This window comes from Echinops telfairi, unplaced genomic scaffold (genome assembly GCF_000313985.2).
Source record: "Echinops telfairi isolate 266 unplaced genomic scaffold, ASM31398v2 ScPeMD7_7468;HRSCAF=8506_0, whole genome shotgun sequence".
Lineage (NCBI taxonomy): Eukaryota > Metazoa > Chordata > Mammalia > Afrosoricida > Tenrecidae > Echinops > Echinops telfairi.
The window spans coordinates 81,143,413-81,166,487 of record NW_022111369.1 but is presented as its reverse complement, the minus strand read 5'-3'; the positions used below and the strand labels follow the sequence as shown (position 1 = coordinate 81,166,487).

The 23,075-nt window shown below is 50.8% G+C and overlaps 1 protein-coding gene across 2 annotated transcripts in view; it reads left to right on the top strand.

Moving 5' to 3' along the window:
• CRACD (capping protein inhibiting regulator of actin dynamics) overlaps positions 1-23,075 on the top strand; it is a 233,791-nt gene that overhangs the window by 207,217 nt on the left and 3,499 nt on the right. For both annotated transcript variants that reach the window (XM_045284293.1, XM_045284292.1), the window contains 5 exons: positions 1,546-1,614; positions 6,923-7,105; positions 8,523-11,250; positions 19,563-19,753; positions 20,572-20,737. In XM_045284293.1, coding sequence (XP_045140228.1) covers positions 1,546-1,614; positions 6,923-7,105; positions 8,523-11,250; positions 19,563-19,753; positions 20,572-20,737 — 3,337 coding nt within the window. The remainder of the gene's footprint in view (positions 1-1,545; positions 1,615-6,922; positions 7,106-8,522; positions 11,251-19,562; positions 19,754-20,571; positions 20,738-23,075) is intronic.

Below are 23,075 nucleotides of genomic sequence, written 5' to 3'. Positions count from 1 at the left end.
AGCAGAGAGATGGCCTTCGCACGGGCTCTTCCAGGCACCTCCCCCTGACCCTGGCCCCACTCCCCATGCAGCACTGTCTTCCCTGCCGACTCAACACGGGGTGCCCAGGCCCCTGTTAGCCAGCCACACCTCTGTCTACACCGGGTCTCAACCTGAGTTCCATGAGGACACACTGGGTCTAACGCATGGACGGCACCCACACCCCGAGACTTAGCCAGTGCTAAGGGCTCCTGAGGAATGACGAACGTAAAGCAGAACAAAACAAAAAGCCCAACTTGCTGCCATCGAGTCAGGGCCGACTCATCGTGGCCCCGGCGCGTCTCCGAGATCATGACCATTCACAGGAGTAGAAAGCCCGGTCTTTCTCCTGAGGAGTTGCTCGTGGTTTTGATCTGGCGACCATGCGGATCACAGCCCAACTCGCAACCACCAGGGCTCCTGGACTAACGCAAAGGGAAATGACAATAAGAAGAAGTCAGGGCTCCGTGAGGCAGGACCGATCAGACAGGCCAGCTTCTAGGCCACAGGCACGGGGCAGAAAGACACAGTTCAGTACTGCCCTGTGTTACAAAGACCCTTCTGCACATGGCACTCAGAAGAGACTGAGGCAGGGCCAGCAGACGATTCTCATCTGTGACAACGGTGAGACCCCTTGGGGGAGGACCAGCAGCACAAGACAGAATGTGTACGTTGTGGTTGTTAGGGGCTACCAAGTCCATTTAGCTTGTGGACAGAGCAGATCTGCCCCGTAGAGTTCTCTTGGCTGTAATCCTGACAGAAGCAGATCTTTTCCCCCCACAGGCACTGCCGGGTGGCTTCGAACTGCCAGCCTTTCAGCAGCTTTGTGCTTACCCGTTCCAACTCACAGCCACCCTGAGACTGTAAATCGCTAACTGGTGGGCAGACAGTCTTCCTGATGGGTTCGAACCGAACCGTCAAGCTTGTGGTTAGCCGCCTAATGCCTAAGCCACAGCGCCCCCAGCGTGTCTTTAAACAGGAGGGCCTTCCGAGGGCAGACTGTAGCTCGCCAAGCCTTGTGCCTGCCTTTCCCTCCTGGCAGCTTTGCCCTCGTCTAGAACTTTCACCCTCTGAGCTCTCCCTGGCTGGCACATTTGGCCTTGGTGGATGGGAAGGGTGGCTTACAAGTGAGCGGTCCCGGCAGGTGGAGGCGGGTGAAGGCTGCCCGCCTGCAGAAGCGCAGGCGTGCACGCAGAGGGTGGAGGCAGTGCGTGTGGCATGGCCCTTCCAGGAAGGGAGGTCCTGAGCCACAGCAGTCCATGGGCTTCAGTGTAAAGCCTCAGGCAGTGTGCTGGAGCCTGCCCAGGGGAGGGGCCTGGGCTGCACCGGAGGAAGAGGACAGTGCCCTCCATGCCTCAGGTAGTCCTTCCAGAGTCTGCATATTCTCAAGGTGTCCTGTGACTCCTGCTGGCTCCTGGCCGCAGGTTGACCCTGGTGCAGGGGTGCGAGGGTGGCCCTGACACCTGGTGATTTGCCCAGACCTTCCTGTTCCTGTGTTTGACTTGAGCGCTCTCTCTGTTATTCCAGTCCAGTGATGCGCCAAGTTCTCTCAGTCCTTTGACTCTGTCTGCAGCCGGAAATGAGATGGAGGAGAAGGTAAGGCGGTTTGTGCCGATTTCTTTTCGCTTCCTGACTTTAACTTCTCTTTGTCCTTGTTGTGGCCACCTCTGGCCTCCCTCTCCGTGTCTGAAGCAGCATCCCTGGGCCATGGCCTTCAGTCCCTTCAGCATGCTGCTCTGTGGCAGAGGGAGAAGCCTCCCCCAAACCACTGGAAGCAAACTCAGCTCTGAAAGGTAGCCGCACCACCAGCTTGCCTGTGTGTGGTGCCTGTCATTTTTGTTGTTGTTAGGGGCCAGGTGTTAGTCCGAGTTGACTAAAGAAACAAATTCATAGACACACTCATGTGTACAAGAAAGAGCTTTATATACAAGAGCAATTGTCTATGAAGAAAACATCCCAGCCCAGCCCAGATCAAGTCCATCAGTCCGATAGTAGCCCATATGTCCCATACCAATCTATAAATTCCTCTTCAGACTCAGGCAACACATACAATGACGCCAAGTGCAGGATGATCACAGGCCAGTGAGTACAAAGTCTTGTGGGTCCAGTGGCCATGGAAGCATCTCAGCACTGGTGTGGGTCCCCACCTGGCTCCTCCAGCTCCAGGGCTCTGGCTCCATCAGTGTGTCCCCATGGAACTTGTCAACAGGAATGTGGAGCAGAGAGGAAGACAGGAGTTCCAGAATCCTCAGAAGACCACGCCCACAAAGAGGTCCCATTGGCTGTGAACTGATAGACCGGCTAGACTCCACCCCTGCGCTCAAGTTCACAGGAGAGTGTGTAACTGCCACAGGCCATCACAACTGAGCACAACAGCTCGTAGCCATCCTGTGTGAGGACTGCTGCAGACCCTATGTCCGTCCATCTCCTTGAGGGCCTCCCTCCTGTCTGGTGCCCCTGCACTTGACCAAGCCGATGTCCAGAGACTGGTCCCGCCTGAGAACAGGTCCAAAATCAACGAGACACAGGCTCACCAGCCTCACTTCTGAGGAACATTCTGCTTGTGCTTCTTCCAAGATCGATGTCTTTGGTTCTTCTGGCCAGCACCTTACTACTGCTTCCATCTTCCCTATGCAATGTCCAACCTCCACACGTGTCAGACGCTGCTGGAAATACCATGGCAGCAGCCAGACACACCCTGATCCTCAAAGTGACGTCTTGCCCTTCAACGCTTTACAGCAGTGGTTTTCAACCTTCCTAAATTGCCTCGACCCTTTAAAACAGTTCATGTTGTGATGACCACCCCTAACCATAACATTATTTTCATTGCTATGTCATAACTGTAATTTTGCTACTGTTATGAATCAGGCAACCCCTGTGAAGGGGCCGTTTGACCCCCAAAGTGGTCGCGACCCACAGGTTGAGAACCGCTGCTTTACAGAGATCACATGCAGACTTGCCCAAAGTGATAGGGCTTTTGATTTCTTGACTGCTGCTTCCATGGGTGTTTACTGGGAGCCAACTCAAATGAAAGAGAGTCCCCTTCTATTTAGAGATTTGAAAAAGAAAAACATCAAAAAAAACCTTTCATGTTTTTTGCTGAAAACAAACAAACCCTTTTCTGTATTCATTTTAAACTGGGATGTTACCTGCAGGAGTCTGGGGAACCCTCTGGAAACTTGTGTGTCCCTCTTCTGTGGAGACTAATCCACTCCTAGGAGAACTTGTCTCCCGCCCACAGGCATCCAGGCCTCCTCCCGCCATCTGGCAGACAGGACCCTGAGCAGGGGCTGCCCCGAGTCTTGTGAAGCTGTGGCCCAAGACAGCGCCACGGCTCCGACAATAAAGAGGCCCAGCTGGACTAACTCGGGAACGAAACACAGCATTTAAAGCTCAGCCCTCGCCTGCTGATCTGTGCTTCCATCTGCCACGGCTGGCTCCAAGTCCTTGGATGCTTGAAGGGGTGGGACTAAATGTTTAACTCATCCCTTTTCAACAGCAGGTCAGAATTTGACAGCGATTGGAAAGATAGTCATAAATAAATGAGAGCTCGCTAGAAGGCCAAAGGCTGGATTTATTTTCCTCCCTGAACTTCTGGGCACCGCCGTCACCAATTAATATTTACTGAGAGTCTGCTTGGCTCCCAAAGCTGGCTTGGCCTTTTATCTTCGGTACCTACATTTGGAAGGCAATTGCAGAAACACTGGCCCTCAGCTAGACCCCAGGGAGGCTGCTCCTGGAGCAGGAGCGGAACAGAGGCAAACAGGACACTTTTGCTGCCCCTGTGTCCTGCAGAGTCGCCAGCGTGGCCAGACGGGCGCCCCCTGGGGCACCCAGGTGTTGCCGGACTAGGAGCCTTTTCCTCGCTGCACCCCTGGATTTGTTCTCTCATGTGACAGGCCTTTCGCCACCTTCTTCAGTGTGGCCGCTGGGTACAGGCTGAGCCGTGATGTCCCTGACATTCTAAGCGTGCACAACTGAGGGTGTGTGCCTTTGTGCATGGGTTCCAAGACAGCTAACACAACTGCATCTGGAGCTGCCCTCGCCCCGCAACCTCATCCTCGGAAGAAGTGCCCTCGGCCACACTGGCACAGCTGTGCACTGCCTGCACTTAGTCACCAGGTCCTGTTTCTTTCCACTGCTGGGCGCGCGCACGCGTTGCTCTGTGACTTGGGAGTCGTGGTGCTTAAGACATTTTTGCTTCTTAAAAACGTCTTGTCCTCATCGTAGCTGTTAGCCTCGACTGCGCTTCCCGTCTTGCAGTACGTGTTTATTGAGCACTTACTAAGGGAGATTCGCTGCCAGGGCACCAAGAGGGCCGATACAAAGACTCCCTGCTTTTGAAGGGGTGACATTTTGTTTGGAAGACAGGTGTGTGCACACAAGGTCCCAGGTAGTGGGAAGGCTCTTAAGAGTTCTTAGAGACCATCTCGTCTGGGTCTCAGCAAAACACAAAATAGTTTTTTGGGGATTAAAAAAAAATCATTTTCTTGGCATGTATCGTTACAATTTAATCATTCAACCACATTAAGAACAGCTATGCAGTCATCACCAGAGTCCATTTCAGAACATTTTCTTCTTGTACTCATTGCGGTTGGCTCCCCATTTCCTCCCCCTCCCCCACCATGCCACCAGGTAACCATTAATTCAGTGCTGTGCCCATAGATCCACGCAACATGGATTTCACACACAGAAAAGCATACCCCCTCACCCACAAAAGAAACAAAAGAAAACAGAGAAACACCTCAATCGAAAAGAAAGCAGAAAATATTGAAAATGAAACAACTTCAAAATGGGTCCAGAGGTAGATCAAATGATAAGGTATTACATTTTAACCTAACTACACGTGCCATAATTGACTTTCTAATGTTCTCTGTCTGATAACAAGGCTAGTCACACCCCTGGACTATGTGCAGAGGGGATTCACCAGGGGCTTAACCCATGTGGGGACCCCGCAAATGGGTTTGGGCTTCCACTGTCATCCACAGCCTTCTGCAAACTGGATATTCAGAATTTAAGCTCTGATACCAATCCCTCCTTCAGATTTGGATTTTATTCTTTGCAATTCTTAGATCACACTGGCTGGTGTGCTTCTTCCACGTGGAGGACTAAATATTTTAGGCTTTGCAGAACCAATAGTGCGCAAACACACAACTACTCCAATCTGAGAATATAGGACAACATGCATGCCGGTGAAACTGCATTTGCCAAACAGACCAAGGGCAAGATGTGGCCCCCTTGATCTAGCTTAAGGGGACGGTGGTGGGCCAGTGACAGAACTCTCAGCTTCCATCAGGAGACCCTTTCCATCAAGTCCCAGCCTGTGCACCTCATGTGCGGCCAACTATCCGTGGAAGATTGTGGGGCTGTTTTGATGCCAAACAGGTTTCAGCGGAGCTTCCAGCCTAAGACAGACTAGAAACGAAGACGCGGCACGCTCCTTGCTTAAAGCAGCCAACGAAAGCCCCATGGCGCAAAACCATTCGATCTGTGACCCACCGTGCAAGGCTGGAGGACTCATCATCATTTTGCTCCTTTATGCATGGGTTCTAAGGCAGCGAGCAACAACACAAGGATGATCTAGGCCAGTGGTTCTCGACCTTCCTAATGCCAAGACCCTTTAATACAGTTCCTCATGTTGTGGGGACCCCCATCCATAAAATTATTTTTGCTGCTACTTCATAACTATAATTTTGCTACCATTATGAATTATCATGTAAATATCTGATGCAGGAAGTATTTTTCATTATTACACATTGAACATCATTAAAGCACAGTGATTCATCACAAAAGCAGTATGTAATTATATATCATGAAATATTTCTAATGACAAATAAATGACATGTTGTCTTGAAGCGTAGTGTAGCAGGGGTAACAGTCTTCACGCCGGGTACTCGTATGTGGGCGTGTCTGCAAGTAGGCAGACCCGCCTGAGACGGATAGAGGAGCGGTGTCTTGGTTCCTGTCCATCAGGAAACATGTTTTCCGATGGTCTTACGTAACTCCTGTGAAAGGGTTGATCGACCCCTGAGGTAGTTTATTGTGCCAGCCTGGCCGATAAACACAAGTGGGATTAACTGAAGGGCAGAGAGATAAATGGCTCGGTGAGCCTCGCCTTTCTTGTCTCTCGCTCTTTGATCATCGGACCAGTGTGCAGCTGCCTTGCTTGTCCTGTGCCTCAATTTAAAGGCTACACTACCTGTGGGATGCCTAGCCTGTGGACTGTGTCGCTGAAAGTTGAGGTCCCTTTAAGACATCCCTGGAGCTGGGGACTGGCGGTTGGTGACCTGGCTGGCAGTTGGTGACCTGCCTTGTGATTGGCTGCTGTGCTGAGATAGCCTAGCTCTCTCTATAAATAGAGGAAGACCTGGCAGCAGACTAGACTTGAAGGACTGCTGGTCTCTCACAACTCTCTCTCACGGGAGTGAGTTGCAGTGAGCCATTTGTAGTGCTTTATAATTTAACCGTTCATTTCTTGTATTATATATTTATCTGTATATGATTTAACAGTTCATTGTTATATATCTAATTATCTTTATAAAAAAAATATATTATCAGCAATTTGGTTTTATCTCTCTAGAGAACCCTGTCTAACACAACCCCCAAAGGGGTTGTGACCCACAGGTTGAAAACCGTTGATTTAGTCTAACCCCATACTGTTCAGAGTAGGAAGTTTTGACTCTGAAGGTTTAAATGGCCTTGACAAGCTACTACACTGGCAGGGTGCATTTTCAAAGTCAGGTCCTTTCACTCCAAGCCCAGAGCTCATTCCCTGTAACACAGGAGCCCCAGCCCCTCTGCTCCGCAGGGTTGCCTGGGCCAGGCAGTATATGGCAGGCTCCAGGAAATGCTGGGATTCTGGGGTCTGAGCCGAGCTGACTTCATCTTTCAACTTGCCCCCTAGGTTGCCCCCGTGAAACCGTCTCGGCCAAAAAGGCACTTCTCTTCTGCCGGCACCATTGAAAGTGTCAACCTAGACGCCATCCCGCTGGCCATTGCTCGCCTGGACAACAGTGCCGCCAAGCACAAACTGTCCGTCAAGCCAAAAAAGCAGAGGGTGTCAAAGAAGCACAGGCGACTTGTCCTGGTAGGTACAGCCCTGCCTACAGGGACCAGGTAGGTCCCTTCTCCTGGGTGTTCGTGGCTTCTACCCCAGAAGCAGGCGTGGTAGTAGACTCAGAGAGAACCAGGTCTCTCCCCATTGAGGACTTGTGCGTGGCGATGTACGAGGGCTGGCTGATATTGCAGAGCCTTCCTGAGATGTCCCCCTGTGGTAGGCTGGTGGACCACAGTGGGAGAGGCTGCCCTGGGTGGGGCTCCAGATACTGAGTTTGATTGGCAGCAGCTGGTGGCTCACCTTTCCTCCGCCCTGGCTTCGCAAGGAGCCAAGTGGTGCCATAGGGTAAACTGGGACTGCTCACCGCACAGTCAGCAGTTCAAATCCACCAACTGCTCTGCAACAGGAAGTTGAGGCTACCTGCTCCCATAAACTTTAACTGCCTTCGAAGCCCTTTAGAGGGTCGCTATAGAATCCAAATAGATTCAGTGGTGGTGGTGGTGGTGGTGGTTGTTTTTTCGGTCCTATGCTTCGGGGCACATTGATGACATCCAATCTCAATTTCTGTCATCGTCTTCATGCTGGGTGACCCGGGTGGTAAAACAGTGAACTTGCCGGGCCACTAGCCAAACAGCTAGGGGTTTCAGTCCACCCAGAGGAGTCTCAGAAGAAAGAGCTGGTTATCTGCTTTCAAAAGAACCTGGCCTTTGAAAACGGTATGGTGTACAGTTCTATTCTTGACACGTGGGTGCGCCATGAGGTCGAGTGGGTTTGAGAGCAATTTGGCCCTGGAACTGGTATTAGTTTATCTCTTCTTGTTCACGGGTATCAGGATATTCCAATGCTGTGCATCTTTATCAGAGCATAAAGCCTCATCTTTCGCCTGCAGAGTGGCTGGTGGGTTTGAATAGCTGACCTTGCCCAAGGAGACACCTAGGACACCACCGGGCTCCTTGAGGCTGATGTATATAGGTCACTATGGTTCTGAGATGCTATAGTGAATTGATAGTGACCCCACGAGGCAGTCAAACTCCCCCAGGAGGGGTCCCCTCCTACAGAGTCTCCAGTGGACTCTTAACTGCCAAGCTGAGTGCTTAACTCTTGCGCCACCAGGGATCATTTAAAGAAAGGGGTTATCAGGTGAAACCATGTTTTTCCTCCATTCCCACAATTACAGTGCAACCTATGTCTGTGTTTATCCGTATGCGACATTTTGAAGAGACCTGGTGAAGCACCTGATTACGAGTTGCCAGGATGCTCGCCACCAGGGTCAGCAGTTCAAAACCACCAGCTGCTCCGCGCTGGAGAAAGACGGGGCTTTCTACTCCCATAAAGAATTACAGTCTCGGGACCCCGGGGGCAGTTCTACCTTGTCCCATAGGTTCACTGATGGTTACCTAGGGCAGGGAATGAAAGCGCTAATCCGGTTTTCCCTTTCCAACGTTAGGATGGACAAAATGAGTACGCAGGCCTGGTGAGCCAGGCGCCCCTGGACCAGAACGGCCACCCCGGGGAAGACAAGCAGATGTGGCTGGAAGAGGAACCAGAGCCACTGGATTCTGAGGAGGAGAAAAGACGCCAGGAAGAATACTGGCAAGAGCTTGAGGCCAAGTGCAAACGGCAAAAGGCCGAGGCGGCCGAGAGGCGGCGCCTGGAGGAGCAGAGGCTGCAGGCCCTGGAGAGGAGGCTCCTGGAGGAGGAGGCCGGGGAGCAGGAGGAGCGCAAGGAGCCAGGACTCGCGCCCGAGGTAGGGGCGAGGACCAGGCAGCTGGAAGCGGAGACGCAGCGGAGGGCCGAGCTGGGTGGCCCAGACGCGGAGCGCAAGGAGAGCGCCGAGAAGGAACTCCCGGAGGCAGAGGAGCAGCTGCGGCTGAGCGAAGAAGAGGCCCAGCGACTGGAGGCGCAGAGAGGGCGGGAGGAAGAGGACCAACGCGGGGCGGAGCTCAGAAGACAGGAGGAGGAGGGGAGGAGGCAGGAGGCTGAGAAGCTTCTGGAAGAGGAGGAGCGGGAGGCACAGAGAAAGCGGGCGGAAGAAGAGGCGGAGCGGTGCAGGCAGGAGCAGCTGGAGGCGCAGAGGCTGCGGGAGGAGGCGGAGCGGAGGCGGGAGGAGGAGGAGGAGGAGGAGCGGCAGAGGCAGCGGCTGCGGGAGGAGGAAGACCAGCGGGCTGCGGAGCAGCGATGGCAGGAGGAGCTGGAGAGGCAGGAAGAGCACCGACGGCAGGCGGACCTGGAAGCGCAGACGAGGCCAGAAGCCGAGAAGAAGCCCCAGGACGCCCCGCCGAGACCAGATGAAGACCAGCACGGAGGACAGGACGAGGCGAGGCCCAGGAAGCCCAGAGCAGGCTCCGAGGAGCCTGGCCTGGGGCCCCAGCCGGCGACGGAGCTGCGGGGCAAGCGGGGGCGCGCGCACGCTCCAGGGGACGACCGCCACGTGAGTCTGGAAACGAGGGAGGAGCCTAAGCCGGAAGCGGCCCTGACTCGAGAGGGGCACCTGGAAAAAAGGCCGGTTCGCGGGGAGCGGCAGGAAGTGGTCACCGCAGAAGCTGAGCGGAAGGTGGAGGAACTCAGGTGGCGGGAAGTGGACGAGAGGCAGACCATGCCCAGGCCCTACACCTTCCAGGTGTCCTCTGGGGGGAAGCAAATCCTCTTCCCCAAAGTCAACCTGAGCCCAGTGACTCCCGGGAAGGACGCGGGACTTGTGCCCGCGCCCCTTGAGCCTAAGACCCAGCAAGCCAGCCCGGCCCCTCCCGCACTGCCCTCGGCCCTGAGCATCCCCCACACGGCCATCCTGGTCACAGGGGCGCAGCTCTGCGGCCCAGCCGTCAACCTGAGCCAGATCCAGGACACGGCCTGCAAGTCTCTGCTGGGCTTGTCAGAGGAGAAGCCCGTCGAGCTCCCCGCTGGGGAAAACCTGCCCAGAGCCCCCGGCGAACCCCGGGCGGGCGGAGGGAAGGCCAGGCCCCCGCAGGACGCGTCCAGCAGCGGCACGGCGCTGGCCGAGTGGGCTTCCATTCGGTCCAGAATCCTGAAGAATGCCGAGAGCGAGCCGAGGCCCGGCGAGGAGCCCCCTCCCAGGGGCCGGTGTGATTCCCGAGGAAACCTCCGGAAGACCCCTCCGGGCAATGCCAAGTTCTCCATCATGCCCGCCTGGCAGAAGTTCTCCGAGGGCGGCCTGGAGACCGCCAAACAGAACGCAGAAGCAGCAGAAGGTGGTCGGAGGAGATCAGGCCCAGGTCCCGCCGAAGAGACCGAGCCCCCGCCGGCCGCCCCCGCCCCTATGGAGACTCCTGAGCCCTGGAAGAGCCCTGAGAAAGTGGGGGTGCCCCAGGAGCCCACGGACACCACCGAGGGATGCAAGTTTGCCAAAGATCTCCCATCGTTCCTAGTTCCGAGCCTCCCTTCCCCTCCACACAGAGCCTTGACGCAGGCAGAGCCTGTGAGCACTTCGGAAAGTGAGTCCCCGAGTGCCACCAAGAAGTCAGACCACACGGGGCCAGGAGGGGAGGAAAAAGCCTCGCCCTTTGGAATAAAGCTGAGGAGGACCAACTACTCCTTGCGCTTTCACTGTGACCAGCAGACGGAACAGAAGAAGAAGAAGAGGCACAGCTGCTCGGGGGAAAGTGCTGACGGGGGCCCGCCTGCCCCAGAGGGCACAAGCCCAAGTGCAGAGACAGGGACCGAAGGTGTGACCGTCAAGCGTGGCTCATCCCTCGCCCAAGAGAGGAAGCAGACCCTGGCCACCAGAAAGGACTCTGCAGAACCCCCTTCTCAACACTGCCCACCTGCGGCCCTGCCAGGACCCCCACCATCCAACGGCCAGAGCCCAGGTGCAGAGCACAACAAGGTAGCAAACAAAATGCCCTTGTTGCAGAAACCAGCGCTGGCTCCCAAGCCCACCAGCCAGACCCCACCGTCCTCCCCACTCTCCAAATTAAGCAGGCCCTACTTGGTGGAGCTGCTGGCCCGACGAGCAGCCAAGCCTGACCCGGAGCACAGCGAGAAGGCCCAGGAGAGCCATGACACCCGGACACCCGTGACACCACCCCCCAGGGAAAGGAAGGGGCAGAAGAGGGGTGAAGAGGAAGAGGTTCCACAGATAAGGAAGCCCTCTACCCCGGCTCTGCCCTCGGCCGGCCAAGAGAAGCCTTCCCAAACACCCGAGGCTGGGAAGAAAGGTATGCGTGTGGGTCCAGGAAAGGTATGCGTGTGGGTCCGGGAATGGTACTGTCCTGTCCAGCTCATGGTCAAAGTCGCTTCCAAAGCCAGAAAGGCCCCAAGTCCGAAGTAGCCAGTGGAGCTGCTGTTGCCATTCTCCCAAAGACCCTCGCTCAAGAGACAGGGCGATACTCTTGGCTTCTGTATTCATTCTTTAGAATCACTGCTCCAGCTGCCACAGGCGGCTGCAGCCCACTTACATTTGTTAGTGCCACTTACTAACACAAGGCAAACGTGACAGTGCCAACACCTATCCCAGCCAGTGGTTCATAGCCCTCGTTCCATTCTGCTCTATGTCACGTACCATTGCAAGAGGGATGTGCAGTGGCAAGCAAGACCGGAGTCTCCGAGACCAGTGCAGAGTTCTGGGTTCTGCAGAAGTAGTGGCAACCCCAAGATGAGAGGTTAAAGGGGCATCAGGCATGTTTCTGGGCTTCCACTTTGCAAACACTCTCATAGAGTATTTGACATGAACCTGAGAAGATGGAAAGTTGATGTCTCAGGTTCATGTCAAATGCTCTTCAAATGTAGTTTCAGGTCTCCCTCGCCACTGGCCCCGCCCCACCTGACCCTCCCATAATGAGGCAGGCATTTGCATGCCTGCTGCCTTGTGGCTGGCCCTGGAATTCATAGGAAAAGCCCTAGGCGACTGAGTGATCACAGCAGGAGAGTCCAGGAAGCTCTTCCTATTTCTTGAGGAAGAGATCCTTGAGGTATTTCTAGAGCGGGATTGTGTTCGCTTTTGTTGCCATTGTTTGGGCATGAGGGGATTTTTGCAGGAAAAGAACTTTCTTGGGGACTGCTGGTTTTGCTACTCACCTTACGGAAGATGCTGTTAATCTTTTGAAACACTCCCTTGCCTTGTTTGGTGTTCTAGATAGATTTTTTGATCAGCAATTTCCAGACCACTTCTCCTCAAGGATCTCTGTCTGTCCTGCTGGACAAGAGGCCCAATTTAAGTCTTGACATTCGCTTTTGTGTCTTTAGCTTTCACAGTATCCTGAAAGCCCTCTCTACTTTTATTCACATCCCCTTCCTTGCTCCTTAAACAAGTAACGCTTCTGCTCTAGGTTCTCTTAAGAGAGCCTTTTGGCTGCTGATAATTTCCCAACCAAAAACGATTTGGTGAGCTTCTCCTTCATTCTAAGTGTGTTAGGTTGGGGTTCTCTAGAGTGACAAAACCACTGTCACTTGTAGAAGTACATAAAAAGATTTCGATCCAGAAATGGCCTGCACCTTGGTAGAAATAGGCCAGTCAAGTCAGGCTTCTGGTGACTACTCGCAGAAGCTGATGAACAGGAAGCAGGATGATGTAGCAGGGGGCGAGGGTGGTGGATGCAGAGATCCGAAGTCAGCCAGATGAATCTGCCGCTGCCTGTAGTCTACTAAGGGCTCGTGGGCCTGACAGGTGACACAACAGGAGCCGGAGGAGCCAGACCAGGATGGCGAAGCAGAGAGAGCCAGGGGTACAGGCTGGTAGATGCAGAGGTCCAGAGTTGGCCAGATGAATCCACCATCGGTAGCCCATTGGTGGCTCCTGGAAGCGGCTCCAGCTCTGGCAGAAGTGGAGGGGCCAAAATGGATTAGACTCTGCTCAGTCTCTCTCTCTTATACAGAAAGGCGTCTGACACCAAGGAGATGTCATCAATAATTGCTAGGTGGAGTCCCAGCCCTACCTTTACCCAAGAGTGTCTAGTTGACATAATCCCTAACCATCACCCCTAGTATCCGAGTTCTGGGCCGACAGGGTCTGATAACTGAATTTTTCTTTGTTTAGTTTAAACCTGAGAGAGCAAAATGCACCTGCCCTTCAGCTATGTTTTACCTCTAAAGCTCCTTCATTGGGATTTTGTTGTCTGATGGCTGTAGACCAAGGCGAACCAACTTTGTCTGGCCAAAATCCCAATGAGAATACAAAGGGAACCTCCCATTGACCTATCCAGGATGTATCCATAGAGCCATTGTTGTTAGCTAATAACCACTGGAGCACCTCTTACATCGTGGGTGAAGTTCACTCTTAACAGCAATGGCTAGAAATGCAGAGTGCAAATCCTCTCGCTCACTTTCTCTCTTTTTTCTTTCCCAACGTTTCATCCAGCTAATTTCTTCTAAAACAGCAGGCAGAGAGCTTGCGCTGGGCCTGAGACCAACGCTACCACTTTTCTGTTTGCAATGTATGAAATCCAGGGCTTGTTTGCAGGAGTCCCTGTTAGCCATTTGCCCGTTTTGTCAGGCGTCATGTCATAAATGTGATGGGTCTATCAGCTCCCTGTGCCAGTGATGTAGTGCTGCTGCAGGAAGAACACCAAGTGCGTAGCTTTAACAACCAGCATCAAGGAGGCTGGAAGTCCATATTCAGGGTGCTTTCCCTAGAGGAGGGGCCCTGATGGCACAGTGGATGATGTGCTGAGCTGCTCACCGCCAGGGCAGCCATGGGAAACCAGCAGCAGCTCCTCAGGAAAAAGACGGCGCTTTCTACCCCCATAGAGTTACCGTCTCAAAACCCATAGGAACAATTCTACCCTGTCCGATAGGTTGTCGCTATGAGTCAGAGTACCTTTCTCTCCAATGACTTGCTGGGTGTGTATGTATGTAGGCGTGCATGCTCATACATACCCCGTTCCATTCCTGTGGCCCTGATAGCAGCCGGGGCCAACACTTAGGCCAGGCCACAAGGAGGGCATTAACTCAGAACATATCCAGTGGAAATAAAAATATCAACAGTAACAGTCCCCCTCATGTGTTTGCATCTCAAACACCTTCGTTACAGGTGTGCTCTCATTCTAATATTCCTACCAACGTAGAGTGGGGAGACTAGAGGGGCAGTGGGCTTTTCTTAGAGAATTGATCTTTGAGAGCAGGGACTTGATGGGATGAGCTGCTCTCTGCCCAGTCCTGGCTCAAGGCCTTGCCATACACATTGGAGCGAAATGCTGCCCACTTGTGCACCGCCCTGATGACCAATTGTGTCATCCAGAGACTTTGATCATCCAGAGAATGTTCGTTCGCTAACTGATTTTCAGAAGTAGATGGCCACAATGTTCCTCTTTGTCTGCCTTAGTCTGGAACCTCGTCTGAAACTTGTTCACCATTAGAGCAACCACCTTCACGCCAGATGAGTGGCAGCTGCACATGAGGTGTATTGGCTGGGAGTCAAACCCAAGTGTCCCACAAGGAAGGCAAGAATTCTACCACTGGGCCACCAACTACTGCCCAAAGTAGTGACAATTGAGTAGTACCATGGAGTTGCTTTTGTCTTATAACACCCTTCTAAGATAGAGTATCTGGAAACTTCCAGAGAAACAAGCAAATCTGTCTAAAAGAAGGACAGCCAGAAAGCTGCTTATAAGTGAGACTGGTAAGACTTTGTCTCACGTCTTCAGGGATGTCGTAGATGCACACAGTGACTGCGACCGTGGGCTCAAACATAACAGCTGTGAGGATGGCGCAGGGCTGGCAGTGCTCTGCTCTGTCATGGACAGAGTCGAAACTGACGTGACAGCATTGATAATTATCAAGGTGCATTGATAATTATTGACAGATGGAATGCAAAAATGGGAGACAGAGGAAGGAAGTGTAGCTGGAAAGTGTGGTCTTAGTGATAGAAGCGAAGCTGGAGATCACATGAATTTTACAAGACCAATGCCTTGTTCATAGAAATACCTTTTTCACCAACACAAATGGCAACTCTACACAAGGGCTTCTCCAAATGGAATACCCAGAAAAAAAGTTGATTACATCTGTAGGGAGAGATGATGGGGAGGCTCAATATCAGCAACTAAACCCAGCCAGGAGCTGACTGGAACAGACCATCAGTTGCTCATATGTACAAGTCCATGCAAGCCAAAATACAACCTTGAATCTATCCCACCTAAACTTCAAAAACAGCTTTGCTGCACTGAACATTAATGACAGAAGACCTGGTGAACTGTGGGAAGACAACATCAACATTCATGAAAAAAATCAAAAGGTCACTCAAAGACAAGAAAGAAAGGAGAAATGAAGGTGGATGTCAGAAGAGACTGACACCTGCTCATCATCGTAGAGCAGCTATGGCAGATGGAAGAAATAAAGACATTAAGGAACTGAATAGAAAATTTCAAAGTGGAGCTCAAAAAGGCAAAGTAAAATATTATAATGAGATGTGCAACGACCTAGAATTAGACAAACGAGGGAAGAACACACTCAGCCTCTCTTAAACTGAAAGAACTCAAGAAAAATTTCAAGTCTTGAATTATAATATTGAAAGATTATGGGCAAAGCATTGAATGATACAAGAAGCATCAAAAGAAGATAGAAAGAATTTAGTCACTGTACCCCCTCCTCCCGAAAAAAACTAAACATTCCACCATTTCAGGACGCAACATATGAATAAGAATCCACAGAAGCTGTGCTAAAAGCATTATCCAAAAACAAGGCTCCAGGAATTGATGAATACCAATTGGAATCTTTAAACCAGCCAATGAAGCACTGGGAACACTCACCGATCTCTGCCAGAAAATTTGGAAGACAGCTACCTGCCAACTGACTGGAAGAGATCCATGTTTGTACCCATTCAAAGAAAGATGACCCAAAGAATGCTCAAATTATAGAACAATTATCATTGATATCGCATACAAGTCAAATTTTGCTGAAGGTCAGCAAAGACAGCGGTAGTCCATTGACGGGGAGCTGCCAAAAGTTGAGGCCAGAGTCAGAGGAAGACATGGAATGTGAAAGTTGGACAATGAATAAAGGAGAAAGAAGAATTAAGAATCGAGTCTTTGAATTGAGGTGCTGGCAAAGAATATTGCAAATCCATAGACTGCTAAAGGACAGACAAACCTGCCTTCCAAGAAGTACGGTTAGATTACAGGCTGGCGATATTTCATCTTACACACTTTGGACATAATGTCAGAGACTGGTCCTTGGAGAACAGGATGTCATGCTTGGTAAAGTGTAGGAGCAGTGAAAAAGAGGAAGGTCCTCAAGGAGGTGGATCGACACCATGGCCACAACAATGGGCTGAAGCGTGGGAACAACTGTGAGGCTGGCCCCAGAGGGGGGCGTGTTTTGTTGTGTGGGCCATAGAGTTCCTGTGGGTGGGAACGGACCTAACAACAACATTCAGGTCCTGGCTGCCCTCCTGGACCACAGGCACCACTCAGCCATCTTTGTCCCACCAACTCTCGGAAACTGCAGTCACCCCAGACCTAGCGCCTCTCCTCGCTTCCATCAGGTCTGCAGCCAGCCTCAGCCTCTTGCCCTCAGCTTTTTACATACTCCAGAGGCCATCAGAGTGGTCTATCTGGACTTAGCTCCCTTTCCTGCCCTCTGAGTCTCCTGGTGCTGCTATAGCAGAAATGGGTGGCTTTAATGAACAGGAAATGAAGCTCTTCAAGTTTAGGCGGCTGGCTCTAGGGGAGGCTCTGGCCACTCTGGGGCGGTGGCAAATCTTTGCCTTCGTTTCTCAAATGCTCTTGTTGGCCTTCCTTGGAGACCTTCACTGGGCAGCTGCCTTTCCCCAGTTGGTCGTTACTTGCTTCTGTGCCTTATCTACTCTTACCATATCTCAAGGTGATGATCTGTTTTAAGACCTGGCCTTGGCCTCATTAACAAAGACAACCTTTTCCCCAGATGGCATTATATCCACAGGGATACTAACCCCACCCCTTGCATGCAGTGAGTTGCACCTCAGAGTAGAGCTGCGCCATCGGGTGTTCCTGATGTCATCATTTCAGCAGCAGGCTCTGCCCCGTCTGTGTTCCACAGAGCAGCTGGTAGATGTGAACTGCCCACCTTTGGGTTAGCAGCTGAGCGAGTCCTCAAACACTTCATGCCCAGAGCTCTTTCACCATGGGTATAGAGGATTAGGATTTGCAATACATAGTTGAGGGAGATAAAATTTGATCCTATGGAGGGAGGGGTGTAGAAACACAACGTAATCCAGCCGTCTTTCCCAAAGAAACGTTCTGCTCTGCCTGCTGTAGCCTCCATCCCGAGTCTCCTGTGGCCCCAAGGGGCTGCTTCAGCCACTTCATCAGTCGGACCTGGGTCGGGGATCCCAGTTGGAATGGGAGAATGTGTGCCACGGGTGATTTTGTGGCAGAACTCTTGGGCATCCTGGGCCAGACCTCGAACAGGAATCCTATGTGAACGTCCTTTCCACGTTGACTGAGCCCAACCCCACGCTGAGCTGTTGCGCCACTTACACGTGTGAGAGTAGCGCTGCCGGGAGAGTCTTGCTCATTCTTTCAGGATGCTGCATTCACACCAAGGAAATGCAAAGCTGGACAGAACGTTCTTGTTTTCCAATTCCATCAGTTAGGGGCTTTGTCCAGGAGCCCTTACGGGCATTTGGCCTTATGGTGAACATCCTGTCCAAGTTGTCAGCAGGACAACTGGTTATTGTAAACAAACAAACAAACTCACTACTATCAATTTGATGCCAATTCATCTCCACCCTGTAAGACAGAGTAGAACTGCCCCTGTGAGTGTCCAAGACTATAGCTCTTTACAGGAGTACAAAGCCCCATCTTTCTCCTTTGGAGTGGCGGGGGTTTTGAACTGCCGACCTTGCAGGAGCAGCCCAATACTTAGCCTGACAGCACTGTAACATACCTCATGAGTCTAGGGGAAGATGAAAAGGAATCCGGGGCATCCTCATCCACAGGATCCCTCTTCCTCTGCCCACAGCCTAATGAGGCATCTGCCACTGTCAGCTTCTCATGTGTGTCTGAAAATAAGCCACGCAGAACCTGTCCTCCATTCAGCACACCTGCACGCAGCATCCAGGGGCCTCCGTTACTCCCTTACCTTGTGCCCCAGTTCTCGCCATCTCTCCCACTATCGTTCCAGCACTTAGACCCACTGCCCCCTAAACTTTCATCCGTGCCTTAGGGCGACTCTTGTCATTTTGATCTCATACAGATAATCCTGTTCACAGCAAATGTTCTTACGCAAGTTTGGGCTCAACTTTGTTTTGTTTGAAGCTGACTTCAGGGGATAGTGGTTCTGTTCCAGGCTTAACTGTGATCACAGGGCAACAGGATTGGGTTGGGGTTCCCAGTGAGTCTTTTTTTCATCAGCATTTTGGAAGCTGTTCCGCGTGTTTTCCTCCTCTGGTAACGATTCCCGTGTTATAAACCCAAACACTCGCTGCCACTGAGTTGATTCCAACTCCGCACCCTATAGGACAGGGTAGTGCTGCCCCTGCAGGTTTCCGAGATGAGCACTCTTTGTGGGCTTAAAGAGCCACATCTTTCCCCTTAGAACAGCTGGGGGCTTCAGACTGCTGGCATTGCGGTTTGCAGCCCAACCAACTTATAACCACCACACCACCAGGCCTTCCATCTGACAGAGAAGAAAATAACAACGTTGTAAAGGGAAGTCACTTCTCCAGTACACATACGGTCACACCTGGTTCTGTGAGTTGGAACCAACTCGGCAGCAGTGGGTGGTAGTTCAGCTCCCTTCCGGAGCCCAGTGACTCAACTTTTAGTGCCAGCCACCTGGGAGTGGTTCTTGTCCCCGACGCCCAACACAAGACTCAACCACAAGAAAATACAGAGTGGAAGTCACCAGATGTGGGCTCAAGCGTCAGCCCATGTGCTAAATCTGGGTGAGCCTGGACACATCACTGGGCTGCTGTGGGCCCAGCTTCCCACATCAGTCAAAAGAGGGTATTAGATCAAAACCATGGGTTTCCCACGGGGCTCCTCCGAGCCCTGCGGCCCTCCACAGTCCTGCTAAGGCAGAGTGGTGCTCCCTTTGCCTCTTGTACTCTGAGGCTCTACACAGGATGCTGCTTAGAGCAGTGAGGGAAGTGTCCATGGCTCAGAATAAATCTTATTTATGTGTTGTTTGTTTGAGATGAACTTGTCACTCAGGACTCCCAGTCAACCTCAGTTTTACTTTTCTAGCACTTAAAATAAATCTTAAAAACAAACAAACAAAAAACCCTGAGTTTTCTAAAGGGCACCTCCAGTAATAGCCTCTCCCAGAGGCCTGAGATTTAGGACACTGGAGCTGTGATTTGTCCGTACAAAGTGCAGTAGCTTCTTCCATTTCAGGAGAAGAAAAATCAATGTGCCCATTTCCCTGTTAATTGAAGATATTTCCTTCCCTCCCAGAGGAGTGACTCGGGGTGTCTGTATCAGGAAGGGACAGGTAGGTGATTATATCCTGAACAGAGAGGAAGGAAGGGGCCCCTCACTTAGTCTCGGGCTCAGGGGCTGAGCTCAGGGAGGAGCAACTAGTCTCGCTGCAAGCCTGCTTGTGTCTTTCCCCCCAGAAAAGCCGGTACTTCAGAGCAGACACTCTTTAGATGGCTCTAAGCTCACGGAGAGAGCGGAGGCCGCGCAGCCGCTGTGGATCACGCTGGCGCTGCAGAAGCAGAAGGGCTTCCGGGAGCAGCAAGCCACGCGGGAGGAGAAGAAGCAAGCCAGAGAAGCCAAGCAGGCAGAGAGGCTCTCCAAGGACAGCGTGAGTGGCTTCCCGTCTGCTGGGTTGTTTGGCTCTTGCCTTCCTGCGCGGTGTTCCTCGAGTGATAGAGAGCACTGGTGGCTTGGTGCCATCAGTTGGGCTCCAACTCATAGCTACCCTCTGCACATCAGAACGACAAACGCCCGGCCCTGCGCCATCCTAACAATTGTCCCTATCCTTGAGCCCATGGTGGCAGCCGCTATGTCCATCCATCTCCTGAAGGACCTTCCTCTTTTTCGCTGCCCCTATATTTTACCAAGCATGATGTCCTTCTCCGTGGACTGGTCTCTCCTGGCACCACGTCCTAAGTATGCTAGACAAAGTCTCACCGTCCTTGCCTCTAAGGAGCATTCTGACGATAATCTGAAAATCAGCCGAGGAAAACCCTGTGGATCAGAACCATCCAGTCCACAGCTGGTCCTGGGGATGATGGCACAGGCCCCGGAAGCTCTTGATTCCGTTGTGCACCGCGCCCCGGGAGTCAGGCTCACTCGAGGAGCAGCGGGTCACGTGCACACGGTTCTATGAGAAATCCGAAAGTGGTTTTCTTGGAGCAGTGAGTTGAGAGGAGTCTTCCTCTGTGGCCCAGGCTTTGTGGTTCGGTTCCATGTGGTGCTTTTAGGAAAATGGCACCCCGTCTTTGACACGTTTGAATATTGAGCTGTTCCATTTTTTCAGGGGCAGGTGGGGCACCCATTGCTCCAAATGCAGTCCAAGCCCCACTTGGGAGCAGAGTGGAAGGGGCTGGCAGGCAGCGACCCTGAGGTCTATGTCCTCCTTGGAGAGCCTGCTTCATGGCGCGTTCTCTGTGCACCCAGGTCAGCGCCAGCTCTCAGGCTGAAAGCAGCAGCAGCAGAGCTGGTTCTCTGCACAGGTCCGCAGCTCTGGCAGCAGAAGAGAGGAAGCCCACCGAGACGGCAGTGGCGCGGCTGGAGCGCAGAGAGCAGCTGAAAAAGGCCAGCACTCTTCCTACGTCGGTGACAGGTAGGCAGCAGGGCCATTCCTAGTTGAGGACAGTTGCAGCTCCCTCTCTCAAAGGACACTCTCCTGTGTACTCTTTAATGTCTAATACATCCATGAAGGCTCGGGTGGTTCAGAGGTACAATTCTCTGCTTCCACCGCAAGCAACCGAGTTTCATTCCCGGCCCACAGCTCCTCAGGCACTGCCTCTGCCCATCTGTCGGTGGAGGGTGCAGGTTGCTACGATGTTGCAGGTTCTTTCAGCAGAGCCTCCAGACTAAGGTGAACCAGGAGGAAAGACTTGGAGATCTACTTCTGAAAATCGCCCTGAAGTCCCGATGGACCACAACAGGCTTGTTCCCAAAGGATCATGGGGAATGGCACAGGACTGGGCCACACTCTGTTCTGTTGGGTAGTAAGCCAGCATAAGTCAGAGGCCAACCTGAGAATACCTCACAATAATTAAGGTGTATTTTAGGCATTTCAAAGCATAGGGAGTCCAGAACCCATTAATTAAGTTTGACTCTGGTCAAGTTCATCTCACAAAGAGCCCCCCGATGTACCCACAGCCAGTGGTGGAATGATCAAAGTTTAACAGCCGGCGGCTCTTCGAGGGATACAGAGAGCTCTGATCTTAGCATCCGCCATTTCCCATGGTGTAAATATGTCCACCGTTACGATCTGCTTCAGTGCAACCTTCCATCAGCTTGCAAAACTCCTGAACACAACAGTCAGCTCTCACAAGCTGATATGAGCCATCGCCAGTACCCACTGCCTGTAGTTCAACCAACACTAGGTTTATTAACTTGCTACAGAAAGGGCATTATCAGAGGAGCCACCTATAAAAATGGAGACCAGATAATAATAGGATTTGGGGAAAGAATAGTGTTTAGTTAAAATTTAAATAGGTCAATATTTCGATATCATTTCTCCAGGAATTGGTTTAGTCCCTCCTGATAAACATATGCAAACTAACCTAATAATTAAAGAAAAATTTATCTAGACAGTAAAAAACTTAATTTTTTTGGTTTTGTGTGCTATTTGACATTAAATTTTTAGCTGGACAGATAAAAATTTGATTAGAAAATAGCCTTTGAAATATTCTATTATCAGTACATGTCTTTTATCACACAACGCTTTAAATGGCAAAAGCAAACAGCTCATTACTACATTTAAATACCTGGGTTTTTTCATTGTGGCATAAAAAGCAAGAGCTTATACATTTTTATTCTGATGAATATTCATGTAATTTACTATCAGTAAGTTACAAAAAAAGTCATAGAAATCTTTTTGAGCCTACATATTGTAAAATATAATTATTGCTAGAGTGAAGTTAATCTAAATAGTCTATCCATATTTTAAAACTTTTATATATATATATATTTTATACTTTAACCTTAGATTTGCCCATGTATGATTTTAATTAATTTTGGGTAACTATATTAAGACAGTATTTTTCATTTGTTTAAGTTTTACTAAAATCTATGTTTTCAAAAAATAAAATCTATATTTTCTTGGTGAGGTTTCTTCTCATGAATAAAAGTAACTTTTTTTCCCTAAAACTTTTTATATGTTACCTAGCTTTTTTCCCCCCCTGGTATCTAGCTTAAGTGACTTAGACTCTATGACTCTATGACTATAAATTTATTTATAGACTATATAACTCTATGACTATACATTTATTTATATTGATTCCTGGGACTATTAGGTCTATCTAATTTTTATACACACCATTTACCACTAAACCAATCAGAATAACTTTTAAGAAGATTTGTTGTCATTTAATGTAATAGAACAATCCAGAGGTAGGAAAAATAGGTACATTTTTATAACCCTGTCTTGTCTGTTTCATAAGATAGTCTAAAGAGCAATTTGGGGGGGGAATCTTTTAGAGTTTTGTTACAGCAATCAAAATAAAGTTTAACCTTTTCTAATAGACATTTCTGCAAAAATTTCTCATTGTAGTTGCTGGGAGCCAAACTCACAAGAAGCAGTCTTGATTTGACAGCAAATGACAGCCGAGGCTTCCTGAGGCAAACACAGAGCAAAACAGGAAACCCGCAAACAGTCACTGTTTGTGAGGCTGGCTTAGAACCTGGGCTTATACAACACCACATAAAACAAGCAGCCCCGGGGTTTTGTTTTCAATGTGTACAGTAATGCTTTGGTAAGATAGACTTAAATTAACAAAAACAACATCTTAGATAAATTTATTACTTTGTCACATTCTCAAGAGATGTTATTCAGACCTTTTTGACTAGAACTGAGTATTTTACAAAAGTTGTAAAAATAAAACTTAACAAAGACCAGGCAAATGGAAACTTAGTCTTTCAAAGTGATCACTTTGATTCTGAATTCCCTC